Source organism: Girardinichthys multiradiatus, chromosome 21, assembly GCF_021462225.1.
Source record: "Girardinichthys multiradiatus isolate DD_20200921_A chromosome 21, DD_fGirMul_XY1, whole genome shotgun sequence".
NCBI classification, from domain to species: Eukaryota; Metazoa; Chordata; class Actinopteri; order Cyprinodontiformes; family Goodeidae; genus Girardinichthys; species Girardinichthys multiradiatus.
Genome location: NC_061813.1, coordinates 14,675,332 through 14,694,256, shown reverse-complemented (window position 1 = coordinate 14,694,256; position 18,925 = coordinate 14,675,332). Strand labels below are relative to the sequence as shown.

The window sequence follows — 18,925 nt, the reverse complement described above, 5'->3', positions numbered from 1 at the left end:
TATTGTAGGCAATAAAGCAATTTCACGCTTTTCAAATCAAGCCATATTTTAAAGACAAGTCTAATAATAGTAAAATTGTCTAAACAGTTCAGACAAGATTACTTTTTTTCGTTGAAAACGAGATATGGTTATGTTTCAGCCATAGGTTTTTTTTGTTGTTTTTTTTTTAAATAATACAACAATGCAGCCTCCAATTTCGTAAATGTTGTAAAAATGTGAGCTCATTATTATGACAGCTATGTGGTCCTTAAAGAGCCCTATAAAAAAATAAACCGATTTTCGCTTCTATTTCCTTAATATGTGGTTCACTTTGGTGTTGTTCATCTTTTTAAGAGTGCCAAATAAACTAATGAATTTCATAATTAAATTCTACATATTTTTCCGACAAGGCTGTAATTGTTGTAATTGTTCTTCCAGGACCTTGACGCATCGCTTCTATTCAGCCATTGAACTGGGAAGAGCAGGCTGTATGCTGATGGTTAAACTGCGACCTGTGTGCGGTTTTACAGTTACAATGACGCTGTTTTGGTTATTTTAGGAGTCGTCCTACAGCACGCGGGGAAACTAGTCGGTTGGCCGGTTTCGTCGGTGAGCAGCAGAGACCCAAATGTCTGTAGCGGCCGCTAGGGGAGGAAGCTCCCCCTGCTTGGGCGCAGCAGCAGCGGCAGCCAGTTGCAGCTCCGCCGGCTCGTCCTACGCTGCCCCGGCGGGGGGAGGCGCAGGGGTGGCCGGGAGGTTGCCAGTTAGAGTGCTGGAGCATATTTTCTCCTATCTGGAGCTATCTGACCTGATGCGCTGCTCGTTGGTCAGCTGGCACTGGAACAACATTCTTGGGGACGAGAACAGCGAGGTGTGGCGCAGCCTCAGCTCTAGGACTCTGAGCGACGAAGCCCTGCGGTCTGATATCTTGTGCAACCTGCCCACTTATAAGGGGAAGGTAGGTTTACACAGACCGTCTTGTTTCGTAGGAATGTGAGGAACGCGATGAGGGACAAGTTTCTGTCAGATATTCTGTCTAGCCATGCTTTTTTTTTTGGCCAAGTAGCAACACTTCCCTCCCATTATGCATCTATTCTATCAAGATTCTCACGACATAAAGCTAATATACGCTTTGTTTTACATATTGAACATCCTTTAATTTGATATCAGGTGTTGTGTTTTTTTCCGAGGAATATTTTGCAGGTCAGACTTAGCAGGCTGGACGACATACTGTTTTGTTTTCATCCTAAGAAGTCTCTTGCTGTTGTTGTTCTGGGTCTTATCCTATATAACTTTATAGATTTGGAATGTTGTGAATGAATAAATTGAACATTCATACTCTTTTTAAATGGAAAAATAATATATAAATCAAGTTAGATTGTTTTAAAATTAAATTCTTCGTCATTTATTGCTTTTATCCTATTTAAAAGTGAGATTGATGTCGCTATATTTCTCTGATTTCTTAGCTGTGTTTAACAACCATCTCGAAATAAAATATGGTGTCTTGAAAATGTGTCTCACACCTCTTTAAACCTCGCATTTTGTCACCTTGCAACCACAAACTCAAGTGTAGTTTAATGGGATTTAATCTAATAGACCAGCATAAAGTGGAAGGAAAAATGATAAATGGTTTTAAAAACTTTTTTTTTAATCAATAAGAATCTGAAACAAATGTGGCATAATGTTTTGGCCTATATGTCTTACAGAAAACCAATTGTCCTGCTTCACATCCCTCAAAATACACCAACTGTTGAACATTTTCCCAAATAAAGAATGGGGGGAGAAATTCAGTCTCTATATGAGTAAATCCCTAAAGATTTGCAGCTGTAACTGTTTAAAAATCGCATTAAAATGGGTGTGAATACTTTTTGAAGTCACTCTAAATAAGGAATTATTCCACAAAATATTTGCACTCCACAGCAGCCACTGATGGATTAAACATTCCCCGTAAGATGGCAATCCATATTGAATAGACAATCTGTGACAACAGACAATGTGACTGAGTCCATGTCTTCCTCCACAGCTCAAGGCCTTCCAACATGCCCTGAGCTCCCATGACTGCTCCCGCAACGTTTACGTGAAAAAGAACGGCTTCACCCTGCACCGCAACCCTATAGCCCAGAGTACGGATGGGGCACGGGGCAAGATTGGCTTCACAGAGGGCCGGCATGCCTGGGAGATCTGGTGGGAAGGCCCCCTCGGCACCGTGGCAGTGATAGGCATTGCCACGAAGCGAGCGGCGATGCAGTGCCAGGGCTATGTAGCCCTGCTGGGCAGCGATGATCAGAGCTGGGGCTGGAACTTGGTCGATAATAACCTGCTTCATAACGGGGAGGTCAACGGAAACTTCCCGCAGTGCAACAATGCACCCAAATATCAGGTAGGTGCAGCAGCCTCGGATGGCTTCAGTTAGGCACGGGCTGGTATGAGGTTCTCACAGCATGATAGTCTTGAGGAAAACATACCACAGATTTACTGTATTTACACAGAAATTAAGAATCAGAGATTCAGAGGATTTAGAAATAAACATTTTCATAAAATAATTATTCAAGTAATTTAGTTTAGAAACTCATTTATCACAGGGTGATCCATTTAACGGGTTATTTCTGTTAATATGGATGATTATGGCTTAGCTAATAAAAAAAACTCCAGTGTCTCAGAAAGTCAGAACATAAAACCGATGCTCTATACAGAAAGGTGAGGTTATGACCTTTACAGTCATGGGCAAGACTCCCGACTTGACAGACGTCCAGCAGACAAGGAGGGTGTGTTACAGAAGGTTATTGCTAAAGAAGCTGGCTGTTCACAAACTGCTGCGTTTATGCATATTGAGGGAATGTTGAGTGAAAGGTGTAAAGGTGCGATGGAAAGGGGTGAACAAGCACCAGTGATAATCACATGTTTACAGGATTGTAAAGTAAACCCTATTTAAAATCCTGTTTCGTCAACTCCAAAGTCAACGCAGCCAACTAGCAGGTACTTCTAGAGCACTTCATCCTTCCCTTCGCTGACAAGCTTTATGGAGATACCAGGTTCATTTTCCAGCAGGACTTGGTGCCCGGCCACACCGCCAAAGGTACCAAGTCCTGCTTTAATAACCATAGCATTACTTTGCTTGATTGATCCCATAGAAAATTTATGAGCTATTATCATGCGGAAGACGAGAGGCAACAGACACAACAATGCAAGCGGGCTGCAACTGTTGCCAAATGAGCCCCGGCAAGATATTGGACAGTTTTTAGTAGGCTGAGGTTTCTGTATTTAAAATCCATTTTTTAAATTAGTCTTTCATTAGCTGTAAGCCATAATCATCAAAATATTTGAAATAAACAAGTGAAGCACTTTTTGAATTGAATAAAAAATCTACTTTACGTTTTCAATGATGTACCTGTAAATGCAAAACATCTAATTGCTTTTATTTAAACACAGAAAGACAACTACACATTGTACTGCTGCGAAACTAATACGCTAACACATTAAAAAAATTTACCCAGACATTATATTTGATGATTTTTTGATGTGGTTTCAAGCTAAAATTTGCAATAAACACCTTCTAACTTGGTACTTTGCACAGAATGTTATTTTTATTGTACTGTTCTTTAAAGAGTAAAACAACCTCATTAATTAGTCAGGCTATCTGTGCAGGTAGCTAGCCTGCAGTCAGCTGCTTAACAGTCATTCGTTCCCTGACAAAAGGACTTTGAAAGCATAGGAAAATACAAAGAGTTTTAAAACCTTAGTATGTCTATTAACTATTCTCAGTTTGTATTTTCTACCTTTTGTCGTTTTTTTAAGTTGATATTTCTTTGCATTTGTGTAATTGAACACTGCAATGTGTTCATTCTTGTTGACAGATTGGGGAGCGAATACGAGTGATTCTAGACATGGACGACAAGACGTTAGCCTTCGAGAGAGGCTTTGAGTTTCTCGGAGTTGCTTTCCGTGGACTGCCGAAAGTCTGCCTGTTTCCTGCCGTCTCCGCAGTGTACGGCAACACTGAAGTCACAATGGTTTATCTGGGAAAACCTCTGGACGGTTAGAGGCACAATAAGCTGTTTCCGCATTAAACGGAGCAGAACTCTTTTTTTTTTTGTCTGGCCAACAGACACTTTCTGTCATGAAGTTCGAACGTGACCGAAGCCGAGACAAAACAGACTAAATAAGGCCGGGCTCTTCTACTACAGCTCAACATGAACACGAAGGAGGCTGCTCACCTCGTGGAAACGGGAAACATACTGACCGTCATAAACACGTTTCTGTATCAACGTGGAAAGATTCCACTTTTACAGTTTGGCTGCTGGACTGTTTTACTCACAGGACAGTAGAGCATAGTTTTATTTCCTATATTTCAGATCAATTGTGCTAAAGAATGAACTAAGACTTTATTACTGCTTGAATGAGGCAGATACTTTAACATTTTAAGTGAAACAGTACTTGTTAAGACAAACCGTTTGGTGTATAAGTTAGTTCAAACAACACTCAGTGGATTAGCCAAATCATCCGTTACATCCATATTTGGATTGCAGTGAGCTGAAACTGAATCACCATGACCTGTTGCTATACTCTGATATAATTAAAAACGGAGGACAAACGGTCAAGTGCATGAATGGCAGACACGATTATTCCCTAAACAGTAACGGTGCAACTATGCCTGTCTCATGACAATATGTGAGCGTTTTAATGTGCTACTGTAGTATTACATGTTATTTATTTTGTGATTTTTATCTCCGGTACTATAGACACTGTATGGTTGTATGGCCTGAAAAATAAAGTCCTCATGGTGCCACCATCAGAACAACGATTTAGTTTTTTTTTCTTCGACATTGATGTGCGAAAGTATTAACCCCGTATCGAATATCATTTGTTTGTACTTTTTTTTGTCTCACCTGAATGTTTTAAATTATTGAACAAATGTTGAAATCAGACCAGGATAACGAGTAAATAAAAAAATGCAGTTTTGTGCAGAGATTTCCCCGTCAGACCTGAGATGAGAGGCAAAGCTGTGGGAGCTGCATTAGGAGAAGTCTAGCTGGTTGAGGTAGACAACAGACCCATGTCGGACCAAATTAAGGTGCTTGTTCTTTCTATAGGGGGGCTGATAGGCGACAGGTCCAGGTTCTTTTGCGTCTTCTGAATTCATTCTCTCTATAAACCCTTTCTCAGATTAAAGTAGAGCCTACACTTAGACCCTAGGCTTTATTCTCCTGAGAGACCGATTTGTTCAGGTTCAACTTCATGTTCTCTCTCTATAGATGATATGAACGGTGTACTCTGCATTTTCACTTAGATTTTACTACTGGCTCTGGGCTGATATGTTTAACTGTGTTTCTCTCATACATAAAACTGCTACTGCTGACATTAACTCTTTGCTTTCTCTTAGATTTACAAAGCGCTCCTGGACCTGTGCTGCTGTAGTTTTTTTGTGCATCTTCTTTGTCTTCCCACACCCCCCGTCAGTTGTGGCAGACGGCAGCATCAGATTCACACTGAGCCCGGTTCTGGTCAAGGTTTCATCCTGTTGAAGGGGAGGTTTTTCTCCATTGTCACCACTTGATGAGGGATTGCTGTAAAGTCTTACACAGAAAACGTTTTACCAGTTGATATAATAAACTGAACTCGACTGAATTGTTTTATAACCAAGATTGATCGGGAATGTATGCTAGCTGAATTTAATTGATCAGTTTAGAAATCTTATTTTAAATGTTCAATTCTCTAGATAAAAAACCTTTTACCAGTAGTTTGTTGAGTAGAATTGGTGCAGAATCTTTTTGTCTTTGTATTCGTTTATTTTACTTTCTTTTAACGTATTGTGGTTGGTTATAAATCTTGTCCTTGAATGCGTTGAGGACTCGTACTGATTTATTTTCTAGAATATTTCCATCATTTTAGCAATGATTCTAAATAGATTTGAATCCTAAGAAATTTGCCATAATTCCTTCTTGCTGTGAGGCAGCAGTGCTTACTAATGCTACACCATGCATCCTCTTGGACCCAGTTTTTGTTTTTCAGTTTACATTTAGGCTCATGATGTTAGTTTGTAAGATGTAAGAGTATCATCATGAGCTTTAAACATAATTGTTCCAAAAACGTTTTTGTCACCTAATCTTCTGCATCTCTGGCAATACAACTACTTGTTTAGAATTTTAAAAAAAACAAGACCACATGGTAAAGGGTTACCCAATAATAATAAATTATGGATGATACCTCACCTCTCACCTATTGACCACTGCGAAGTTAAGCAGGTAGAAAAGATGGATGTACAAAAAGCGTTTTAAAAAAATACCTGCAGTTCTTTATATGACCAGTAGGGGCTGCAAATGCTTTAAAGTTGGAGGACCTTCTCTCCATGCCCCAACACTGCAAGGTCTCTTGTTAGAGGAAAACACTCAGAAACACATGGACACTAAAACACATAATCCTATAGTTCATGTGGATGGTATTCCTTTGCCTTCCTGTACTATTCTTAGTACTTTAGTAGTACTTTGCCTTGAGCCTTTACCTAATCATTTTTTGTAGTTTTCTGAGTGAAAAGGCCTTAATGGGTGGAACCTAAGAGGCATGCTGGACTCTTCCATCTTTTATACCCACTTTGTCCCTGCTGTGTTGCTTTTTTTAATTTATTTTGTATTTATTTTACCTTTTTGTGACCGGCAAGGTCAGTGTAGAACTAATTCTCATTTACAATGATGACCTGGCCAAGAGGCAGCATGCAAGGCAGCCACAAGATAAGAACAGAAAAACAAAATTTACAGATGAATGAAATACAAAATGTATACATACAGATGATGACATGTGTTAAAAGATTTGAAATGGTTAAAAGCAAGTGCAATGATCACAATTGTTTCCTGGTACCCATCTCCAGTAGTCAATGGAAGAGAAGTGGAATAGATTGCCAGTCTATCACAGGGAAACGCAGAGACAACCAACCATTCACCCTTTCACTTATAGCTAGGGGCAATTTAGAGCCACCAGTTAGCCTAACATGTATATTTCTGGTCTGTGAGAGGGATACCTGGAGAGAACCCACACACACATGGGAGAACATGCAAACCCCATGCAGAAAGATCCCTGCTCTGTGTAGAAGCATAACAAGCATATGTGATACACACCCATTCTGTTAATTGTAACAATGTTTCTTAGTGGTCCGTATCATATCTTATGCACCCACTGACAAAAAAGTGAAGCTCTCTGACCAAGTACAAAGGTCATATGATTGGATTGCTATGGTTACTGTAGCAGATAAATGGATAGCAGAGATGGCAGTATAGGTATGCAGGTCCCATGTCAGAATGCTGTAAAACACAGAAGCTGTGTCTTAATTCAGGGCTTGGAAGGACCCAGCCTACTTCCAAGGATGCAGCCCCTGAATTAAGGCACAGCTAGATTGTCCCATGATGTAGTAGCTTGACCCCTCCTTTACTGGACTGCCTCAACCCCTATTAAATCCAGTTAAGTAGTAGTAATGCCATCTAACACATCTACAAGGCCTCCCCTGTTTTTGTTAAAATGCGCTTTATGTCGTAACTGTCAAACCCTTCAGCAGCAGCCTGAGATCAAACAGTCACTCACTACGCCATTTCTTCTGCCTAGATGTGCTATCTCTGTTCAAGTAATATCGTTTACACACCTATCCTGAGGTAGTTATGGTAAGTCTTCAGCAGGTTGGTTCTGGTGATCAACCTCCACAAGTCCTGCTGAACCAGAAGGTTGAGTGTAGGGGAGCAAACAGGTGGGTGAGAAAAATGTAAAATTCAGTCAAATGTCTCCTTCCACTAGATTGAAATAATTGTCCTAGCACATGTTTTGTAAAGATGTAACTTACTTGAGCATCAAATCCAACAAACGTATGATGCATGATTCAAATATAGGTGCTGATGCTGATCGGGAATCAATTAAGAAATTAAAAACAACGCAAAACTTCAGACCATAAGAAAGCCCATTATTTTTGTATTTGCAAATATGTTAAAACCTAAAGTTGTCATTGTTTTTAGAATCTGCCTAGTCATCACCTCAATCATGGGTTTTTGCACTTTCACTCTCACACCTCCTCCTCAGCTACCAAAAATAGAGTTCAGCGTAAACATTGCCACGAATTGGTTATATTGGCTGCAGAATGGCAGAAAATACTATTGTCACCACATCCTTTTGTGAAAGTGATGGTACAGTTAAGCCCAAGATTATTCATATCCCTCTTCAAAATGTATATTTTGACATGAAGTAATATTGTTTTGTAGTGGCCTAGCTAGAGTCCCAACTTGAATCTGATGGACAATCTGTTTGGAGCTAATGATTAGGGTGATGGCAAGTAGGCCTTTCAACCTCAAAGACTTGGAGCTCATCACCAAAGATAAACTGTCAACGCACCAGGGAAAAATGCAAAAACTGGTCAGCAATTATAAGAAGGGATATTTCTGTTATGTCAATAAGGGTTCTTTCATGAGGTACATTTGCATCAGATCATCCTATTTCCAGGATTGGCCTATTTTAAGTGTGGTGATAATAATCAACAACGGTGATGTCAACCTATTGACGATAGCAAAAATGCTGCTATTGGATCAGTTATTGTAGCAAGAGAACAATTCCTTATGCGGGAAGAGTGAATCCATATAAGAAATGTTGTTTCTTTCTCCTCTTGATTCAGTCTTTAGAGAGCCTGTAGGTACCAGTTGGCCAGTACAGTTCCTATAAACTGTCGTATCAAGGTTAGTCTGCTAGTGCTATATCTAAAACCCACCCAACCCTTTTGCAGGCAGGGTGGCATGATTATACAAAAAAAAATAAAAACTTCAATGAATTTTTGGTGAGGAATTGGATGCACAAAACCTTAGCAAGTTGACCACACACCGTTATAATAATCAGGAAGCTTCTGACATAATTCTGGCTAGACTTTGGACCAATCTTCTTGGAAAAATTGGAGAAGTTCATCAAAGGGTTGATTTTCTGGCATGGACACAACTTTAAAGCATAGTTCACAAAACCTCTGTACATTTGAGGTCCAAAATGTTACACAAGTTTCTGCTTTCAACATTCCAAAACCAGTTTTGATGTACATTTAGGGTCATTGTCCTGGTTGAGCACGTAGCTGAGTCCAAATTAAACCATTGCTATGAATTATCATAAGGTAAAGCAGGAGAATTTGGAGCTATTGCTCCTTTTTCACAATTCCATCCACCTTGTGTGATGCTCCAGGTGAAACAGCCCCATAGCATGATGCTACCACCACCATGCTAGTCACTTGGTACAGTGTTTGAAAGCCTCAGGGTGACTCCTCCAAGCATTCTTCTTGTCTTTGTTGCCAAGTAGCTGAGTCTTTGTCTCCTCTGACAATAAAACTTTACTCCAGACAGTATTTGGCTTGTCCATGGCGGAAGCTGCAAATTTTACTCAACTTTGAATGTGTTGATTTTGGAGCATGACCTTCTTTCTTGGTCTGTACCTTCCCAGTCCATGGTTATATAAAACCTGCTCCACTCTGGATAAAGATACCTTCTAGGAATTTCAAATTAAGGTAAGGCTTGAACCTCCTGGATTACTATTGATCATTCTAAACAGTTCATGTTTCAGTTACATGTGAGAGAGTTTACAGTTGGGGGTTCCAGCCCAACAACAATCCCTAACATAAATTATAAACTGATTTTGGAATGGAAAAGTAGTCTAATGTTAAGCATCTCTTTAATGGTCTTTGAAACTGACCTAAACTATACCAAAAAGTTGTGGACTACAGTTAAAACTCAGGTCCGTGGCACGAAAAAACCCATTTTCAATTCACACTGCCAGTTCTGAAAAGAAGAGTGGTCAGATATTCAGACAGAATTATACCAGAATCTTGTTGATAGCTACAAAAAGCTTGTTCTCTGGAATGTGCTAAAGGACTTTAAAGCAAAGTCGTCTTATGGAGCCAGGCAGCCTAGTAAATATGCACATTCAGTAATGTTTTGAAAAACTCATGCTGCCACCTAATTTTACATCAGTCAGAAAGGAGAGCCTGAGATATCCTCTATGAAAACAGGAAGGAATCACTAACAAATGAACCCTCCAAGGACAGAAACAGCACTTCCTGATTCCCAATTCCCTATTCTTGCACCTATTAGCCTTCAAAGGAGCAACAACAGAAGAGCCCCAAACTCTTAAACCTAATAAAGGACGTAAAAAGAACTCAGGCTGATTTTTAACAACAAGACAGAAGCAGTTTGTGGAACTTTGTGGTTGCTGAAAGTAGCCATTTTGTAGTGGTATTAGAGGTCATGTAAAACATTCAATATCCGTTCAAGAGCATGTTACAGGGAGATGGTTTCCATGGATTATAATAGGTTTTCAGCAGTCACCTTAAGACACGTTCATTGCATTTCCTTGTCCAGAAGCAATGCGAACCTTCAACATAATACTTTATACTGAGCATTGAGCACTTCTGCTTGTATGCATGTGTATTTCAGCTTCTATGAGAGGCCGAAAATCAGGCAGGAAGGGCGTGTGTGTGTTGAATGGTTTCCTTTCTAGTAGCTTGACTGATCAGAAGAGCAAAGGGTGTGAAGGGTGTGTTCTCATTGGGTTTTTGTGGTGGCACTTCTGCTGGCAGTACTAGTCGTCTGTGTAGCAACACAACTGTTGTGATGTTGCAAAGAGCAAGAAGAAAAAAAGAACCAAACGTGCACAGTCGTGCTTGTTAACTGTTGAGCCCGCACTCACCTTCCTGTGGCTCTGGTCTTGAGAACCTCAGTGTGATTGCAACTTGTCCATGTGACTTGGTTTCCGTTGCCTGCCTGCTTCCGTGAAGCTTAAAAAAGGGGGCACTAGCGCTCAGTCAGAGAAGGGTTTTGCAGCTGAAAGTCACACACACAAGAGCTCTTTTTACAACAGCAAGTCACTCAGCGATATGGTCAGGGGATCAACCGTCAGTGGCTTGGGAAATCCGCATCTAACCACCAGTGTAAGTAAATGCACTTTGCTCTAATCAGCCACTGCAGTATGTAGTGAAACACATCTTAAAGAAGATAAATTAAGGACGCCGAATGTTTAACCTTTACTGTGTTTAAGCAAGACACAGGAATGATATGATCTTAAGGACTCTGCAAACAGATGTTCCTTGCATTTCTTATATCAGTTAGTTTCAGCATTAAGTGAACACAAAGAAATTAAATGTTAACACAGGGATGGACTTGAACATATATTTGTATAAGGAATTTATATGCTGGGTTAGTCAAAGTGTACGGTATTTTTATCCAACTAATAGTTTTATCACAGACAGACTGTGTTATGTCCAGCAACTGTCTTAGCAAATTTGTTTGCTGAACAATAGTTACTGTATGTGCAACTGTACTGCCGCTGTATGCAAGGGAGTAGTTCCCGTGAATCCTGAAGATTGGTGAGCGATAAACACAGCAGCAAAACATGTTATAACATAAAAATAAAAACATCAGTGTGCGAATCCCATGTTGGTATTAAAAATGCATAGGTTAACAATGCGTGCCAGCAAAAGGGGAACACAAAACCTCCATATTCCAAACGCATGACAGCGGTTTGAGAAGAAATTCTGGAAATTTTAGCAAAGCTGCTGTTCTCATGAAATAATTTACCACTTTTTGCCTTCTGAGATAGTATCTAAATTCTAAAATTCAAAATCTCTGAAATATTGTATGTTGTCATCAGAGTATAGGTTTATGGAAACTTGTTTTGTGCAGCATACAAGAGAAATTTTGGGGTTTCTACCCACCACTAAAAGATTTATGAACCAGACTTTTCAATCATGCATTTTGAAGTGAAAATTATTTCGCTTGGTGCGACAGTTAAGATTTTGGGAAATGTAAAAACTTAAAAACAAAGATTTATGTAATTAACAAATACAAAATATACTACTTCCCTTGCAATATGAACATTTTTATTCCGAATCAGAAACTGAAGCCTAGCTTTGAAAGTTGTAAAAACATCGGCCTTTTAACTTTTCAGTCCACAGTTAAACGTCAAGCAGCTATCTCATTATTTCCCTTTATTTCCGCCCGTTTGATTAAGTGCATGTTTAATGAAGTTACCCTTGAGTGGCTCCAGCAATCTTCTGTGTTTAATAAGTATATGACTGTCAGTTAGAAGAAATTCAGCATTTATTCTATGGTAAACAGAAATTAAACTTATATGGAGTGTCAATCCTTTGTTCTTTTGACATTTTCTGAACAGTGTGGATGATAAAATGCCAGCCCAACATCTTACTCCCATCCTACTTTGCTTGTTGGCCATGTGGAGAATCCAGACACCAGTCTCAAGTCATCCACAATACAACCACTGCCAGCTGGTAAGACACATTGCTTCCACCTAGCTCGACCAAAAAGTAAAAGAACTGAGGAAGAGGTTTAGAACAGGCCGTATTGAAAAGGTCAAGCTGTTTAACCATGATTTTTAATTCTTGCTGGATTTAATTGACACTATTTCACTTCAAGAAGGATTATTTGTGAACTTTGGCATTATACAACAGAAAAAGTGACTTACACTTACTTACTTAAAAAAAAAGAAGTGACTTACTAGCAGCTAACTAGATTTAAAATGTTGAAAATGGATTTATAAAATAATGTATCCATGCACACACAAACTCAAAAAAACTAATTTAATGAGGAGCTAAAAGCAAAGATAATAAAATACTAATAAATAATACAAACAATTATTTAGACAAGAAATTCGACACCATGAAATGCTACTCAGGAAATTGCAAAGATGTGATAAAAGAGGTGTAGCATCGTCTTATTTTAAATGTTATCGAGACTCACAGTTCCGGGATTTTATATGGGGTCCCCCATGGTACAGTGCTGGAACCAGTGTTATTTCTTTTGTCTACCTTTCTTTTTAGGGATTATTAAATACTCACTAAGCATACATGTATTTGTTGTGAAGAGCACAACAATGAAATAACATCTAAACAAGTTAAAAAGAAAAAAGAAATTTATTTATTCAACAAGTTTGGTTGTTACTCAACAGCCAAACTTTTGATATATACCTTATCTATTTCAAAATGAGTATGTGAAATCAAATTTATTTCAGTAATTATAGACAGTAAACTATGTTGTAAGTTAAATACAAATAATATAAAATCAAAAATGCCAACACCAGTAGTATTGAACATTGTATAAAGTGAAAGACATAATAATTGATATATTTTACAATATATATCAATTCTATTATTTATACTTGTCATATATATATATATATATATATATATATATATATATATATATATATATATATATATGGAATTTGAGATTCTTTATATTTATCTTCGCTTTTACTGATCACTCACATCATCACTATTGGATCTTATTTAGTCTGTTTACCTAATAACAACCCGACTAACTAAATAAACAAAGTAAAATATCTGCATGTTAACTTTATTATAGTAAAACATTTACATAAAATAGAATAAATACATTTTAGTAAGTTGCTGTCTATAAAATTGCTAAACATTTTTTTTATTTTGTACTAAACACACAGGTTAGGATGTAAATCACCTTGTTTGCATTATTCCTTGTTATTTTATTTACCTTCCCCAGCTATCCTCTTTACTTATAATAAGGACTGTACATGGTCTGCAAGAATAGAGACATTTGAATAATCACTTGAGGTAAAAATAATAGTAATTCTAGCTAGAAAATGCCCTACTGCACATGAACATTTAAGTGCAAAACGTTTCAGACGGAGTGATAGGAGGAATGTTGAAAAAAATATTTCAGATTTACTGCCTTAACTAAGCCCATTGGAAATTTCTAACCAATTACAAAATAGTTGTCATACACCACATGAGAAAAAAGTGCTGCCCAGATGTATTGAGAGCAAGCTACGAGATCTCCTAAACCAAGGTTTTCTTGCAGCCCAGGGAGAGAGATCAATTTTTTCTGGTTCTTGTGGAGCATGAACGGATTTTCCTTAGAGAGACGAATAGTTTTCTCAATAAATGAGGCCCTGGTCAAATCAGCAATTTAAAGATATCTAACAAGAAGTGCAATATTTTCTTTAAAATAGGTTGATCACTTTGTACCTGAGTAAAATGTGAAGACAGCTTTGTTTCAGGATACAACAGCTGTAGAATCTTTATATAAAGTATTTTCTACTGATGTATACGGCCATGTCAGGTCTAGAAACCTAAGGCTAACTTGTGTAAATGTGCTTACACTGTCTAAGGTATTTTGTATTTTTAATATACACACAAATGATTCAACTTAAAATTTACATTTAATAAAATTTCAACTCATTTCTCAGGACTTAAACCTATGTTGACATTTTTTTGGAAATGCTTTTAGAAATTAACAAAAAGAGTTGACCTAAACTTGAGCCTTAAAGTAAGATGAAGTCTCTCATTGAGGGCATCTCTTTGTAAAAGAACAGTAGTGCTTTGATGTTACTGCTAACATTAGCATGCTAAAATGCACAGTGGTACTGCTACCATGTGAATGATTATATCAATGTGTTCTGTTGTTAAAAAAATCCCTGCATGCAAAGTAATTTAGGAAGCTAACTGAAACAGCACTAATATACAGCTGGTCTTTAACCCAGCACTACGTGATGGATAAGCTGTCAGAGGGCTTCTGATGTTGCTAGAAAACTTAGCTTAATGCTACAGGCTATGATATGTGAAAACATTTACATTTCTAAAACTTTGGTTGTCATTTGAAATAAACCCAGATTTTTAGGATTTGTTTTAGCAATTAGTTCATTCATCTTCACCACTAAATCCACAATGCAAAATTTTACCCCTACGTGCTATGTTATTTTCTTTACAGGTACAAGAAACTGCTGTCTGCAACAGTGCCGAACTCTCATCTGTGCCTGCAAGACTGCCTGAGAACCTAGAAGAGATTCAGCTAAACTACAATCAAATTAAAACACTACATGATAACTCTCTTCTTCGTTACCCATCTCTCATCACCTTAACTTTAGCTTGCAATGGTCTGGAGAGAGTACAATCAAATGTTTTTCAAGATTCAAAATTGTTAGAGAACCTAAACTTTGCAAATAACAATATTAACACTGGCTATGAAGAAACCAGTGTTGCATTAAGAAAGCTACCTGGTCTTAGATTTCTAGATCTTTCTGAGAATAAGCTCAACAATGAAATGGCTTCTACTCTTCTTCATCATTTATCATCCCTGGAGTACCTCAATCTTTCTGGAAACCTCTTGCAGAGATTGGACGAGACCTCGTTCAGGCATCTTCACAACCTCAAAGAACTAGATCTTCAAAGAAACATAATGTTTGAAATTGACAGTGCTTTTGGCAGCAACCCGAAGCTTCAGAGGCTCAACTTGGCCTTCAACTATCTGCCTTGTCTGACAGACTTCAACATGACTCAATTGGTTGTCCTCAATGCCAGCTACAACTTCATCGAGTGGTTTATTTCAAGACAGGATCTCAACGAAACGTTCCAGCTAGAGACGCTCGATCTGTCAAACAATAGACTCCTCTTTTTCCCTTTCTTGCCAAGCCGCAGTAAATTACAGAACCTTTATCTCTCCCACAATATACTAAGGTTCTATGAAAACTTGGTAGACAATAATACGCTCCAAAACTCAACTATGAGCGTTGAGTTCTATAATCTACAAAAGCATATGAAAAATGTAACTGCTCAGCTATGGGATAACAACCTTCATGGTGATATTTCTTCTCTGGACACTTTAGATTTGAGAGGAAACCAGGTGGATTATTTCCCTGATGGATTTATCAAGAAAATGCCCACCCTGTCAAGACTCCGAATGAGCATGAACTGCCTAGAAACGCTCAATCTCTCATCAGAACAGTTCTTTGGCAGCTTGTATGAGCTGGACATTAGCAACAACAGACTAAACCAGATTTCAGCGGATGATAAATTGCTCACCACATTGGGCAATCTGACTTACATTAACCTGAGCCAGAATGATTTAAAGGAGCTACCTTTTGGGTTATTTTCTTCATTGCAAAGAATCCACTCCGTCGATCTGAGCTATAACAACATTGGCATTTGCCTACCTGATAAAACAAACATCAATGTAAACAACATTACAAGTTGCGTTCAATGGAACAACATTGGGTCCCTTAGGCAGCTTTACCTTAAAGGTTGCAACCTTGAAACTGTCCCAACTTCTGCATTTATGGAGTTGTCGTTAACACACCTAGAACTGTCTGATAATCCTGGAATTGATGTCCAAGATTCATTACAAAGCTTAAGCAGAACGTTGCAACATCTGGGCTTGGGAAACACTCAAATACAAGACATTGACCTCTCCCATTTTCAAAGTCTGAAGTCACTTAATCTTTCAAAGAACTCTCTTTTCCATCTTCCCCCTTCACTTCATGATATTGACCTGAACGTCCTGGACATCAGGGACAATAGACTGTCCACCATCCCCTCTGGTCAAGCTCATTCATTGGCCTCAAAACTTCAGACTATTTTCCTCACTGGAAATATGTTCAACTGCTGTCAAACAGAGTGGTTTAGGACATTTGAAACAACAAAGACAGTTAATATGATTGGAAAGTCAGATATTGAATGCCAAGATATCCTAGCGATGACACACAGAGTGCAGGACTCACAAATGTTTCTTTGTTTGGAAGAAGGGGAATCCATCCTGTGGTACATTCTGCTTCTCGTACCTATTTGTCTTTGTTTAACAGGGATCTCTATTGTTGTTTTTCTTGCATACAAGTCCAAAATCCTACAAAAATCAATCAAAAAGAAGTATTTGAAGCCCACCTCCTACTGATACTTTCTAAAGTTCAAACGTTAATGCATTTTGCATGTTATCCAAAAAGGTAGCTGGGTAGATGTTGAAAATAAAATAAAAAGGCCTTTAGGCAAAGGTGTGTTTAACTGTTTCACATTGCCTTGTATTGCTCATTGAACTGTGGTTCAAAACCAGCCCCGAATATTAATACCGTCATGTAAAACTGTGGCTGAATATGTGGGTCTTGGTTTGTCAGTGTGTGTGTGTGTGTGTGTGTGTGTGTGTGTGTGTGTGTGTGAAGATATGCAGAAGTAGTGTGATGCAAGCTGTTGCTATAAGCAGCAGAGGAAACATGAAATTTCCTGTTTTGCTAAGATGTGCAGCAACTGCCCCCTTCTGTATCTCAAAGAGGAGGGGTTTGTGGTTTCCTTCCCATCAGAGAGACAAGAGCGCATTATCGATATAATATTCCAGATCGGTGATACATGTGTTGAGTTACTCTGGACCCCTGTGTTCTGTTTTATAAATAAAACTACTGCACGACCTGTCTCAACACAATTTCTTTTCAAAAATCAATAAAGCTGTAATCATCTTTGCACAGTATGTTGCACAGAAGGAAGCAGCAGAGAGTTTGCCCTCCTTTGCGTGTGATATGTGTCATTGTGCAGTAGCGGGGAGGTTGGTAGATAAGTGTGTCGGTGTATGGAGTGCTGGAGTCAAACCAGAAGGTAACCAAAATACCGCTGTGGTGATGCTCAGGGTCATGGTGGTTGGAACATGAAAAGAGAAACCAGAGTGAAGCCTTCTCCAAGCCTCAAAACTTCATTACTTTAACAAGTCTTTATGCAATATGAGTCACTAATAATCAAAACATGATTTCAGCTTTGGTCATGCTTAAGCTTTTAGAAAAGAAAAAAAAAATGTAGGGGTGCAAACTTCGTCAAAAACAGATGACTGAATACTCAACTGAGGGCAGAAGCTGATAAGAGCAAGAAACAGACTGATGATTTTCAGGTGTTTGAGTATCGGCTATTAATTAAAACAATGGGGTCACAGTGTCGCATGCTGATCATCGTTATGTCGATGGATGTCCTGACACCAGTGAGAGCCTACTGTGAACTACTGTGAACTGGGGGGTTTTCAGCTCTTTAAAGTCAAGTGAAATTACCAAGGACGGAAAACGTTCATTCTGGTCGTCCAAAATTGCAAAATAACAACAAGAAGGCCAATCAAAGCCATTTAAGGAAGGTCCTCTTTGCTGCTGCTTTAGATTTTGGAAAATGAGGAATTTCCTTTGATTACTCAACTACAGAAGACTAATGTCAGCATTATTAAAAACCTTAATGGGCAAGTTATCCATTTCAGAATCTACATTAAGAATACACCAAGTACAGGAAGGTAAGCCCACAGAACATCAGACTGGAAACACATATTTATGTTGTGTATTTCTGTCAAACAGCCAAACTGTGGTTATGTGGAACAAACTAGACACGAGTTACCAAATATACATCTCAAATACACACGTGGCTGTAAATTGTCTTTGCGTGTGTGCTTCTATATGCTTGTGCTGTTTCTCACCGATAAATGCAACTTTAGAGAAGTGAAATTGGATGTGAAATGGTTGAATTAAATGTATTCTGGCAGCACCTTTGCACATGCTATTCAAGCTGTACTTACATACTCTCATCTCTCAATGAAGCAAAAACCAATGTGAAGTCTGATTTGGCCAACTATGATATGGTTGTACAAATTTATGTTGCAGAAATTCGACTTCTTGTGGGCAGCAATTGGTCGGGTGATTGGCACAGTCACTATGCCACAAGTTTAAATCTTGGCTGGGAGCTTTTTGTGCACTTTGCATGTTCTTCCGAAGAGTTTGTGTGCTTTCATCAGGTACTCCAGACTCTCTCCACAGTCTAAAAACACACATCTTGGACTGATGTGCAAGAAGACAACTATTCCATATTTTGTTGGGCTGGTTTAGACTTAAATAAACCATGTATTCAATTGGTCTAATTTACTTTGTATGCATTATTATCTAACCAAAATTGTGTTCTACTTATATTAACGCTGGCAGCATACTGCTTATTGTTGGGTGAATTTAAAGCATGGTGGTTATTAATAGCCATTATCAAAGCAACATCCTAAGCAAAACCAGTTTTTAAAAACCACCGAACACAGTCTACAATAATTAACTCCTAAAATCATTGTCACATAGCAAAAAAAACTGAATGCTTTCCAAAAAATCCCTAGAAGATTTGAAGCAATGACTA

At 38.4% G+C, this 18,925-nt stretch overlaps 2 protein-coding genes across 2 annotated transcripts; both read left to right on the top strand.

Moving 5' to 3' along the window:
- Positions 1 to 427: 427 nt before the first annotated feature.
- Positions 428 to 4,774, top strand: fbxo45 (F-box protein 45). The gene is made up of 3 exons (XM_047349855.1): positions 428 to 937; positions 2,003 to 2,359; positions 3,834 to 4,774. The coding sequence occupies exons 1-3, from the start codon at positions 608 to 610 to the stop codon at positions 4,017 to 4,019; spliced, it is 873 nt and encodes a 290-aa protein (XP_047205811.1). The 5' UTR covers positions 428 to 607; the 3' UTR covers positions 4,020 to 4,774.
- Positions 4,775 to 10,634: 5,860 nt separating this feature from the next.
- Positions 10,635 to 17,200, top strand: nrros (negative regulator of reactive oxygen species). The gene is made up of 3 exons (XM_047349083.1): positions 10,635 to 10,906; positions 12,148 to 12,262; positions 14,736 to 17,200. The coding sequence occupies exons 2-3, from the start codon at positions 12,161 to 12,163 to the stop codon at positions 16,689 to 16,691; spliced, it is 2,058 nt and encodes a 685-aa protein (XP_047205039.1). The 5' UTR covers positions 10,635 to 10,906; positions 12,148 to 12,160; the 3' UTR covers positions 16,692 to 17,200.
- Positions 17,201 to 18,925: the final 1,725 nt, after the last annotated feature.

Excerpts from the sequence above, each read along its gene's own strand:
- fbxo45 (XM_047349855.1), top strand. The coding sequence starts at position 608 with ATGTCTGTAGCGGCCGCTAGGGGAGGAAGCTCCCCCTGCTTGGGCGCA. Across the intron at positions 938-2,002 it reads TGCCCACTTATAAGGGGAAG|CTCAAGGCCTTCCAACATGC; the intron begins GTAGGTTTACAC and ends CTTCCTCCACAG. Across the intron at positions 2,360-3,833 it reads ACAATGCACCCAAATATCAG|ATTGGGGAGCGAATACGAGT; the intron begins GTAGGTGCAGCA and ends TCTTGTTGACAG.
- nrros (XM_047349083.1), top strand. The coding sequence starts at position 12,161 with ATGCCAGCCCAACATCTTACTCCCATCCTACTTTGCTTGTTGGCCATG. Across the intron at positions 12,263-14,735 it reads AATACAACCACTGCCAGCTG|GTACAAGAAACTGCTGTCTG; the intron begins GTAAGACACATT and ends TTTTCTTTACAG.